At 42.9% G+C, this 12,618-nt stretch overlaps 1 protein-coding gene across 1 annotated transcript in view; it reads left to right on the top strand.

The window, feature by feature from the left end:
* Window positions 1-11,575, top strand: part of stau2 (staufen double-stranded RNA binding protein 2) — an 85,691-nt gene extending 74,116 nt beyond the window's left edge. The window contains exons 14-15 of the mRNA XM_083936333.1: window positions 10,254-10,319; window positions 11,437-11,575. Of these exons, the coding sequence (XP_083792459.1) occupies window positions 10,254-10,319; window positions 11,437-11,472 (102 nt within the window). The 3' untranslated portion in view covers window positions 11,473-11,575. The remainder of the gene's footprint in view (window positions 1-10,253; window positions 10,320-11,436) is intronic.
* Window positions 11,576-12,618: the final 1,043 nt, after the last annotated feature.

The raw sequence follows: 12,618 nt of genomic DNA, 5'->3' as shown, positions 1-12,618 counted from the left end.
CCCAGTGAGCATGCTGGGTAATGAGAAACAGTCATGGCCTAGTGGGGATCAATAGCAAATTATAAAACATCGCAACAGGTTTTACAGGCATGTCCCTTGCGTCTACGACGTTATTAAAAGTCAACGCAGAAGGGAGCTTAGGGAGCTAGAGAGGAAGAGACGAGAGGATGAAGGTGTAAAACGCCGTCTGACCATGCATCCTCTTGTGTTACCGGAAGTCCTTGTCCACCAGATTTCCACTCTTTCATACACACTGCTGGGAAAATATAAAAGGCTTGTGATGGAGAGTTGGGGATTACTGCATGCAGCTGGTGGCTGTCACTGTAAGACACTTAGCCCCTCACCCTTAATCTTAACCCTTTCATATACTACATCCCCAAGCCCCTCGTTTTTGCTTTTCCACACCTGTAAGTCTCCTCTGTAAATCTTTTTGTTGGTCTAAAGGAGTCTTTATGCTTTAAACAAACTGTTAATGGGATCACCATGCCATGTTTGAGCCCCCTCCCCCCACCCATACCTTTACGATGTAGGAGTCCGGGGGGATTGTGTGTGAAATAATATTCGGACATGTCGTACAAGCTGCTTCGTTTCAACCAGCTGTTGCTCGTATGAGAGAATAGGCATAACTGCTCTGTAATGTGATGTTGCTGAGTGGATGACTCATCGGACCCATCTCTTCATTTGTCAGGACCAACGGTAGTTTAGCTTCCATCACTTATCCAACGATGAAGAAATAATTGGATTCCAATTTTAACAGAAGTGCTGATAACAGCCAAAAATGGTCTTTGACATCCAAGCAGATATCCTCACTAGTGATTAATATGGCCCAGTGCAATATTTTTACTAAGTGTATTATCTATGGAATTAGTGGTGAAGTGATTAAGACCTTGGCTCTTTACTCTGGTGTGGGCCGCCCGTGCTTCCATGCTGCAGATATACATGGTCTTTTCCTCTGGTTGTGTAGCAGGCAGGCAACAACTAGAGCCAAGTAACATCCCCACCCAACCCCCTGCTTCTACAACTTTAACTAGGCTGTGCACTTCAACACCAAGCGAGCAGTGCAAGTTTGTCATTTTGAATTCGGGACAATGAAAACTGGCAGGAAAACAGCAGTTAAAAGGATCGTGTGGTCGATCTTTGACACAAAGCGAAAAGTCAAAAGAAAAGGGAGATTGGGAGGCAGAGAAGAGCAGAAAAGAGAGAAATGGGATGCCTCCCGGGACCGATGACTATCTCTCCGCTGATAAGAGCGAGTGCCTGGAGGCTGGCTTTTCTTCCCTCAGCTTTTTGTCCCTTAGAGCGACTCAATTCCAATTGTTCAGGATTATAGAAGCTTTTCCCTCCGGCATAGAAAGGTGGATCTCTGCAGGTGGAGACGAGGTGATGTAACACTGCCTTTGAGTCACTTGGGAACCTCACGGAAACAGACATAGACGGCAGTTAGAAGAGTGTTTCCCAAATCTCCCACAACTTTAATATTAGCCTAGGAATTGAATCTTCATTACAACATTTAATTATCTCCTCGACTTCATCCTTTTTTTCTGAAGCATCTTTAATCCTTTGGATGACTTATGGACACAGAAATGTCGGTGAAACAACATTATTTCTGCATCTAGGCAAGCGAAACATAAATTGTGAATGAAATAATTGTGGGTCACTAGATGAGTCAAAAAGGAATTGTCCACCCAGACTGTGTCTCATCATTATGTTGGGTCTGTGCATCATGGGGGGGAGAGTTGGTCCATGTCCTTTCTTTTTAGGGAGCATTTGAGCTTAGTCAGTGGTCATGTTGGTGAGTCACTGTCCTTTAGGCTGTTTTTCCCTTCTTACCCAGTATCTTCACAGGCAGTAGTCCCATCACTAATGCATTCTTCATGCCCTATAGCTCATCTCATGCTGTATTTAGTCACTGATTCATCAGCAACCTTGTAAAATATAAGCAATATGGAGGCTGGACAAACAGGCTCTCCTGCGTAACTACATGTGGGTGGCAGTTTCCTTTGAAAAAGGAGAAAGGAGAATGTGAAAGTGTGTCACCGTTTCCTTTCTTAATGAAATGGGAAAGTGTCATACTTTCTCTTCTTGGTCAGAGAATGTCATTTTGCCAGTGTTTTGTCACTTGATCTAGAATTTTTTTATGGTGTGAAGGCTACTGCACAAATACAGCAGAAAAAATAGTACAGCATGTCTACTGTCCTGATATTGGTTTAAATACTTTCTAAATTTATAAATGTATTAAGGTACTTTTATAGTGACTTAACTGTTCATTTATACTTTTATGAGTATTTAGGACAAATTATTATGTATGATTACAACTCTTATATAATTTGTAATTAGCATTCATCAACTGTTAATACAATAAGTGATGTTAAAATTGTTGACTACACTAATTAACACTATTCATTGCTTATATACTGGTTATAAATGCTAACTAGCTTTACCAGTTAAACTTGCTTACCTTTGTATCGCAGTTTTCTTATATTAATAATGGTATTGTGATGTTATAACGTCAAAAACTTCAGCGATTTGTTTCTTGACAAGGTTTGATTGTGACCTACGAGAACAGTGTTATCATAGAGGATGTATCTGCTTTTCCTCCGAGAAGCTTTGCTGACAAGGCAGGAGTATGGTATGTCGAGGTGATTCTGCCCCTCGCCCTTTACCCATATGTTTTGTATTACGCCCTAGGAGGTGCCATGCTCAGCAGCTCTGTGATGGGAGGGGATAAAGCAGGCCTCTCCGGCCCAAATGACGCATGACATGGTGCTGCGCCCTGGGCCCTTATTTATGGCTTCCCATGTCAGTGAAGGCTTGCTCCCCTGGGGAGCCCCATGGCCGTTACCCGCTACCTTAGCTCGGCCTGCCTTCAGTGCTCATCTCAGGCCTAGGAGACATACAAAGGAATACACACACTATCCACTGTAGGAATTCGCCGCACTCAGGACTGAAAAGTAATGATGAAATCAAATAGATTCCATCATAGAGACGTTTATTCAGCTGTACAACACTCACAGTTGCTAAACTGTTCCACAAGAGGTGAAGTAGTACGTATGAAGTGCTACTTCAGAAGAATTAACGTCATGTCAGGATACAGCTAGACCACTAACAGGCACACACTGCCTCTTTTATCAATGCCTCTGATGTGGGAGAGGATGTGAAATCTGGAGAGAGAGTGAGGAATAGATTTGGTAAGAGGATCAGAATACATTTTCTCTGTAGTTACTCAAGAATCCATGTACATATCACACCGCATTAACAAATAAGACGCATACACTGTCAGCACTCATGCACACACAGGTGTTCTCCCCGAGCTATCCGGGAAAATTCCAGTGATCCCTATCCAGCGTTTTGATGTGGGTAGAAGGAAAATAAGAAGAATTCAGAGGAAATGAAAGCCATGGGGTGAGAAGAAGCTTGAGAGTAGATGACAGAAGGAGAAAAAAAAGAGGAGTGAAAATCCGCAACAGATAACGTTTAAAAGAATTTCATGAACATCAGAAAAAGATGGGCTCTGACATCTCTCCATGCACTACCATAGCATGGTAGTGACAACAGGGTTAACACGGACAAAAAGATGGCTGGGGTGTTCTCTTCCCTGGTATCTCATGTTTCTTTGTGCTTTGGGGAGTGAGCGCCGAAAGAGCAAGCACTGTCAAGGTTTTATGTGGCCTTTTGAAAACAGAACAAGCCCCTCTCCAGAACAATATATCCAGCTTCAGAACTTCTCTGAGAACAGGGCACTCATTTTTCCAACTTCCCAGGTTCCTGACTGTAAAACGCCCTGTTTGAAATCCACTCTGGTCATTGTTTAGTCTAGTGGAAGTCCCTTAGATCATCCTCATCAGCAGCCTTCCTGCATCCCCTTCATGTTCAGAGTCTCCCCCGCCTAGCAGCAGTTCGGAACAAGCCACTCGACATTAATCAGATTCTTTCTAGCATTATTAAGCCCTGACAGCCAGTGTGCTATTGCAGAATCAGAGGATGACTGTTGCTTGTACAATTGCGTAAACAAGTTTCGAGTTCCAAGAAGGAATTGTTCTGGAAGTGTTTGTGAAACAATGCTGTGGTTTGTGTGTGCCAGCGGTGGAGTGGTACTTGGTAGAAGTGGGGAAGTGTATCTTGCTTAATATTATTTTCTGTAAATTATGCATTGCTCACATATCTAGCCATGATAAATACTAATGTGACACAAAAATGATTAAATGTTCGCAGCAGCTCATAGTAATTTCAATTTCTAACTATAACAAAAGCATCGCCATCCTCACGCCCACTCGATAACAATGACTTCAGACTATTCAGGTAGAGTAAGCCTGCATGGAACCACATGACACCACACCACTGAGCCTTTCATTTTGTTCCATACATGCATCCATTTTAGCGCACCTGCATAGCTGTTGAGGGATGGTTTCCAAGACCACAAGAAAAATTTGACATGAAAGAAAGACACCAAGCATTCCCTCTCTCCCTCTCTTGCTCCCTTAGATAATGTCGATGTCCAAACACATGACTTAGACAATGACGCAGGATCAAAGCAAAGATGGCAGGCTGCCACTGATGCTCTTGGCCTGGATTTAGGATTAGAGAAGACCTTGAGTAGTCAAGCTGGACTGTACAGAGCCAGAGGAAGCCATGGGAGTCTGGATCTGCTGGGGAAAATACCACACTGTACTACTGAGACTGGGTCATTGGGTTAAACCTTAAGCTGTTGTCTGAGCTTTCATCTGGGTTCCAGCAGAGCAGAGGCAGGATCTGATCTGATAAAGCCAAGAGAACATGCAAACTAGACTAGCGTTTCTCTTTCTTCTACGGCTCTGAAGATTCCGAGTAGGAGGAGAGAAAGAGATGCAAGTATGTGAGAGTGAATGATGTGCTGGTGGTCTTCACCTCATTAGGACCTCCCTGGTGTCTTTGATGGCTGCTAAGGGCCAGAGGGTGAAGTGATGGAGATCGAAGGATTTAAGCCTCCCATCCCCTTGTGTCTCGGCTTCCTTCCCACTAAACAATTTATTTTTCTGTTAATTTCCCATTCTTTCCCTCTACTGCTCCTTGTTGGGTCTTCTTGTTAAACCATTTCTCCTCAGTTCCCCAAAATGTCTTCACTGCTTCCCTAGAACCTGGTAGTCCAGCAGTGAGAGCTGACACAGGTCTGATTTGTCAGGGTCAGTGTGATCCAACGATCCATCAGATCCATCAGGCCGGTGCCAGGGACTCCTGGGGGACTGGGGCTTTGTTTGGCTAAGCCGCTGACGGAAGCGAAGCCTCTGTCGGGGAAGCCATTAAGAGCGCAGCAGGCCCAGAAAAATGAGCTGCCCTTGTCACTCTGCATCAGGAGCTCGGCCACGGTCGCCGATCCTCCTCAGACACCATCAAATTCGACCGCTGTTTGTCCAAGCCTTTGAACTAAGGACAGCTAGATAGATAGATGAATGTGTCAAGTGGCTGTGGGGCGCTTCAGGTTTGCTCTCAGTCTGGGATTGATGGAGAATGCTGGGTTGTTATCTGAAGTTGGGGCGAGGAAAGGATAGGTGAAGAGGGAGTGATGAGGGTGACTTCAGTACTTATGAAGTATTCAAGGCGCTGCGTTGATATGGGCATGCTGTCATAGGTACTGGTGGGAAGTTGAAAGATGACCCAGGAACTCCACTGTGAGCTTGTTGACTTGAAAGGCCTAGGGTTTGGCGATATATGAGATTATCGTCCAAAAAAAAAACCAGGTGAAAAGCAGGTTAACTAAATGGCTTGCTTGCTATCTTGCTATCTTGCTAATTACGCCATGCTTTGTCCTTTCTTATGCTGTAACAAGAGTGTGTAGATGAAGTTGTTCAATTTCAGTCACTTGACGCCAGGTCAACAGAGTCCATAGCAGGGACCAGTCCACATAAACCACACATACGGCATTAAACTTCACAGAGAACAGTGATGGCAAAACAGCATCACTGATCTGTTTGAATGGAATATTGTCTGGTCTTGCTCAGCTAAAATACAATAATACGTAATCCTTTAGCACGTTAGCGCATCGTTCACTACCGACTGACTGTCTGTGTTGCGGAAAAAGGTTACACTTCTTTGCCAAACATCCATGCATTTTGTTATTGGAGCCCCCTGCATCAACACCCCTGCACTGCCAATGTAGTGGTCTCATTGAAGAAAACGAGGCCCTGTCCTGTTTTTTTGTTTGTTTTTTTAAAGAGTGCTATTGTTGGTCTGAACATGACCTTAAGCTAACACTATACTCCATCAGAAATACTTGTCTGATGGTCAAACAGCTTTTTTAATTCTATATATGTCTGAAAATGTGTCATTATACCCATATTTGAGTGATTAACAGGGCCTTGCAGGTCAATGACGAATGGCTTTTCTCAGGAACAACTATAAACGTTTAGAAACACGCCTTCAGACGTGGTAAGACGACACATAGATCGTACTAGTACATTTCTAGCTTAACCAGCCCTTAGCCATGTTTGGTAAAGCCCTCAAAGGCTAATTAACCTTTTTTCTAAGCATCAATTTCAAAAGCCTCCACCAGTCGATTCCTCTCCCGTTTGTCTCGACTCGGCATCCTCTCTGTACATTGCCTCTTAACCCAGTTTTTACTCTCTTTTATTCCATGACAGAGATGGAACAAGTCCACCTTGCACGTCTTGGCCTCAAACTAAACACTCTTCTGAGGTTGATGCATCAGTGTAGCAGCTGTCGCTAACGATAGCCAACTTATCTCATTAGAAAAATAATGATTTCACTGGCTGACATTCCCACAGATAGGCCCAATATTTTTCTTAGACTGTGTCTTTCGCTGAGCTGCTGGGCCCAGGGATTGGCTACCATGGCCCTCATGCCTGCCTGTCGTATATCAGCAGCACTGCCACCGTCAAGCCCCTGATTTATGGCTGTTTATCTCTAGTCACCATCCCCTCCACCACCCCTTCAACAGATGGGCTCTAGCTATTTACTCAGGGAGAGAAAGATCCCAAACCGAATAAATACAACAAACAATAGATAATCATAGGGGAAGTTGGTTGTGATTACAATTTATTGGTCACCAGATGAAATAGAGATTGATCTGCCCTTGTTGATTATCAGGTGTGACCTGATCATGTGTCCAAGATTAATCTGGCTGTTTTAGTTTTCCGTCTTATCTTAATTACTTTTTTCCGCTTCAGTCCTGGTCGTTGATGATGCCTAGAAAACGGTTATATAGAGAGTCCCCTGATATGATTTATGTTTATGAACAGTGTAAATGTTAAAACATTCCTTTAGCTGTCATGTTCTACAGGGTTGTCGCCTTAAATCTCTGCAAGTATATTCAAGCTCTAAATCTCGCAGGCTGTCAGATCCTCACAGAGAAAAAAAACACATTGCGCCATAAATTGTCTGTTAGAGACTTAGAGGGGCTCCAGTTGATTTCTGGGTCCCTAGAGAAAGGCCTCCAGTAATAATCCAACAGTATCAGTTTTTCAAACCAGTCCTACTATATTGTTCCACATTTCTCAGTACCTGTAGGCATTCGTCTTCTTTTTTTTTCTTCAATTTGATGGATACAAACCAGATTTTGACCCTTGCACCTGTCGGCCATAAATTATGATTCCTGGTTTATGTTACTCATAATCTGAGGTTAAACACTTTGAAAATAATTTTGGGCGCAAGCACACAGATGATAGTGTGTAACATCCTCCTCTACATATTGCATTCCATAGAGACACAGTGGGATTTATATTTTCTCAGGATTAAGCTGTGATAAATGTTTCCTCTCTGTGCGTATTAACTTGAACACAGACAGTTATTCACAAGGAGATATCTTTGAGACATCATGTCTGTGTCTCTCAGCATTTTACATATTCTTGTGGGGAGAATTTAATTCATCAGCACCAAGTAGCTGATATAACTAATAAGAATAGAGTACAGCCTGACGTTGGTAGGCTTCATAATGAGGTAAACTCAGCCAGTCGTCACACCTCACTCATCTACTGAGCACAGCCTCGTATGCCTTATCTCGCCCCTGATTAACCAGTGACAGAGTGTAAAGGATACAGGCTAGGTCTGACCACTGTAGTGTCAAATAATAGCGGATCTTTAAGAGGTGATGTAATTTGTCTTTTATATACCAACAATAGCACTCTTTTAAAAAAACAAAAAAAAATAATTTACTTCAATGAGACCACTACATTGGCAGTGCAGGGGTGTTGATGCAGGGGGCTCCAATAACAAAATGCATGTTGGCAAAGAAGTGTAACCTTTTTCCGCAATGCAAACAGTCAGTCGGTAGTGAACGATGCGCTAACGTGCTGAATGATTAGGTACTATTGTATTTTAGTTGAGCAAGACCAGACAATATTCCATTCAAACAGATCAGTGATGCTGTTTTGCCATCACTGTTCTCTGTTATACTTACATTATACAAACTGACATGGTCCAAAGTTTTAGACCTAGTGTGATTTAGGACATCACGTTTCATATGACTTATGAAAAATTTCCATTTGAAACCATTGACAAAATAGTTGGAAGCACAGAATTAAAGCAGTTGGTGGTGCTTTTAAAGTACAACTAAAACCTTGATAGACAGCATGATAGCACAATAACTGAGTGACTGACTGAGCACAGATACTGAATCAGAATTATAGTGTCTTTGAACAGTGGTCACTCATAATGGTTGGTACAGATGAAAGAGGTCTGCACTGCCAGACCCAGTGGTGTCAGTTCTGCTGAGAGATAAGGCCGGACAATATGGCCACAATACTCTCTCCTGATATACAGTAGGTCCTTTCATATCTCAATTACAGTATATACGTGATATAGCTTGTTTTCTGGTATTGGTGGTGTTTTCTAGCCTATTTTTGTATACTCTTGTGTGAATTAGTGCAACATTATCGTAAAATGCAAGGATCAGAACATAAAGTCCGAATGACGTAAATATTGCCGTAACGCAGTTCAGCTGCTGTTTTTGGGATGATTTTTTGAAATAATATTAAAAAATGAACGCGATCGACATTTTTATAGCGCTTTGACATCATATATTGTCATATGCTTCAGACATACTTGGGGATATATTCCCCTTTGTTACCCCCTCGGCTCCAACACTTAAGTAACCGAGGGAAAGGGAGAGAGGGCAAACACATCTGGAGCCAATCTTTAGGATGGAGGAAGGATCTATGTCAGGATCGGACATGCAAGCTGGTTAGGATCATACCAGTTCATCTCGGCACTCTTAAAAAGCCCTTTTCTAGAAGTGCTCCATAAGTGGTTTCTGCTCGTGGCATTAATTGTTTTTGTTGTGACGATGGTTTAGCTCAGTGGGATGTTTAAGTGTCACGGCAGGAGTCGATCAACACTTGGAAGTTACAGCGTCACAATGCAAATATCAAGAAATTTTCACTAAAAGACCTTTTTGCCTCTCAGGTTTCATTTGTTATTTTGTTTATCCTCCAGTCCCACTTCACATAGCTTGTGTGTCAGTCTACGCTGCACCTTTCGACTCCCACACATGTTGCGTATATTATGATAGCAGGCTGGACCCTCCTCACACCACCGGCAGCCCCTCTCGCTGGGCCGATGGGCGATGAGCAGGAAGGAAATGACATCATGGTGTTTCTGACGGAGGCTTGGCACAGGACACCAGCAAACTATTTAAGCTGCAGAGTGCGAATTTGCGGAAATATAGAAAGAATATAGTTGTTTGATGACATGGCTGGTTGTGATTTTGCACTACATGCAGCACAAACGGTAAATTCAAAGCTCTTTCCTTGATAGTGTGAGGCTGAGAAGGGTCATTTTGCACTAAAGCCTTCCACTCTCAACCACAAATTGAGCATAATGAAGTCATTACACAATTAACACTACGAATGTTACACACACTTGTTTATCTACACTTATTTAGTGTGGGTTCTGGTCTACACAGATTATATTCTGTGTTACCGTTTTAATTCCTAGGTATTTCAGACCTGCTGCTATGTGTTTAGCTGTGGTCACAGAGAATACAGATGTCACTCAGATTGACTTTGGAAAATGCAGAGCAGCCAAAACATAAAGTGGAAATGTTAACCCAATAACGCTAGATAAACAGTCAGCGGAGAGGAGCCAAAGACAACAGAGAAGTGAAGGGAAAGTGTCCTGCTGGCATCAGGTTTCCCAGAGTAAGTGTTATTTGAAAAGCAGCTGAAGGGTGACACTCACTCTCCTCCCACCCAATCTCCCTCTCTCCTTCCCTCCTCCCCTCCTCCCTCGCTCACTCGACCATCTGTTGTTCCCTCTCTTCTCAGGCTGCTCTAAGTGCCTTGAAACAGCTGTCGGAGCAGGGACTGGACCCGGTGGATGGCCCCATCAAGGTACGGTAGGACACGGAGGCAGACTCTCCATGCTCACTCTGTGTTGGATGTTTAATCAATCAGCCAATCAGGGTGGGCAGATGCTTGTCTAGTGAAGAGCCAGATGTGCGTGTGCCAATCTGGCTTTTTGCAAATCCTCAGCGCTGCAGGCTGGCCCATCATCAGCTCCCTCCCCACCCACGCACACGTCCAACATTTCCGCTCGACATTTTTCTTCCATAGGAAAGCAACAGTAGCCGCTTATATTTACATGCACCACACTCCTGTCAGTGCTCGATACTTTGCATGATGGCTATCGCCACCAAGACTCAGTCATGGCAGAAAAAGAGGGCTTTCTCCGCGGCCTCCCCTCCATGTCAAGGAAGGGAGGAGAGGAAGGAGGAAAGACAAGCACTGTAGGGTTTTTTTGGAAAACCAGGGAGGAAATCACTGTCAAGCATTTCTGGAGTATTTTCATAATAGGTGTGCCCTGGGAAAAAAAAAGTTTAGGCTGGGTTGTTTTCTTGCAGCCTTGAGTAAAGGAACAAAGAGAGGAAAGACAAACGCAGACAACTTCATTTACGTCACTATCAGAGGAGAAGGGCAAATATGGCAGCAATTACACTTTCACCTGTGCAGTTAATCGCTCATTCCCACTCCGGTACTGCCCCTCTTGGTCTCTAAAACTCATAAAACTCACCCATACTTTGTTCTTAACACATTTTTTGGTCATCCATCTTCGGATGATTGCAGTTATCTACATGAAAATATACCTTCTTTTTTTTACTCCAAATCAGCTTCTTTTCTTTTCTCTGCATACCCACACATGAATCTGTCTCTGCAGTCCTTTCTGATAAAAGAAAAAAGACAGAGAACAGGAGCCAGTCAGTGTGAAACAGATTGAGGTCAAGGACTTTTGAAGGGTCAGAGTAGCAGCGGCAGAACATTCAGTTTCTTTTTGTTGTTTTATAAGAATCATTTATCATACTTTGAAATAATTACATTTTAAATCCTGGGACCTTCCTGATGAACACGTACGAAAAATTCCAAAAAAAAAACAAAAGGACGGATTATTAGCGACAGCACTCGAGTTCCCTGACAATATCTTGCCCTAACATAATTCTATTTGTCTTTTCAGACCAGTGAACCATGCGGGAGGGAGGATGGACATTAAACAGACTAACTCAGGCACCACTCAGGTCTGCAAGGATTCAAAGGCTGTCGTCTAGGAGCTGACAACCCCGAAACCCCTCCTTTCGGCATACACAACCCTGACACCCCCCCCCCCCCCCCCCCATACTCTTCACCCCAATACCCCATAACCTACAACCCACAGTGTAGTCTCCCCACTACCCACAATTCCCCCCACCCCTACCCCACGATTGCCACTGTATCCTGCAAAACCTGTCAACATGCAATAGGGTGGATGTGCACCGAGAAATGACCGACTAAAACACCATTACCTGAGTCTATGTGAAGACAACGCTATGTTAACACGTTTATTGATGATTTCAGTCAAAATTGAAAGGACAAAAAAAAATAAAAATAAAAAATGAAACAAACTAATGAGATAAATGCATGGTACTGTATGAAATCAAGGGAAATCCAAAGTGATACACTGCATAGACAATTTTCCCTTTGGATAAATGTCTGTTGGTATGGTTAAAACAAATATGTACATCATGCCATTGAAACACAAAAGAAACATTTTAGGGGAGGAACCAACTTGCGTACAGTAGCTTATTTTTTTCCGGGGGTATTATGTTTCCGTTTTTTTTATTATTATTTTATTTTATTAATCTAACAATGCTTGAGTACTGTATTTAAAATTAACCAATGCCAGTGCTGTGAAAGTTGTAGTTGTTGTCTTCATATATAGTCACCCAGCTTACCTTGTATGCTGACATAAAAAAAAAAGAGTTCATCTATCTATATGGATGTGTATGACTTTGCAAGAGTATCATATTTCGAAAAATAACACAAACGTTTTTATTCATGTGGACAAAAAGGACAAAACTGGTGTTAGCAGTAATCAGTAGAAGTGTTGACCACCCAGGAGGGAAGGTTGGACTAACCTTTTTACTTCCTGAAGGGTCTTAACTTTCCCGTTTAACATGACCCCACACTGACATAGCATCACTGGAGCATCACCTGACCAACAGTGGAGGCAATGGGACAACCACAGTTTTATCTAGAAAAAGAGGCCAGTGGCTAGTAATTTACGCACATTCTCTAATGCCAGTAAACTCAAGAGTTTTGTACGGATGTGACTGCATGTCCTCCAGTGAATGAAAAGTCCTCTCCATTCCAGTGATGTTGT

This window comes from Echiichthys vipera (assembly GCF_963691815.1).
Source record: "Echiichthys vipera genome assembly, chromosome: 21".
Classification (NCBI taxonomy): domain Eukaryota; kingdom Metazoa; phylum Chordata; class Actinopteri; order Perciformes; family Trachinidae; genus Echiichthys; species Echiichthys vipera.
The sequence above is the reverse complement of the archived record's forward strand: the minus strand, read 5'-3'. Positions and strand labels throughout refer to the sequence as shown.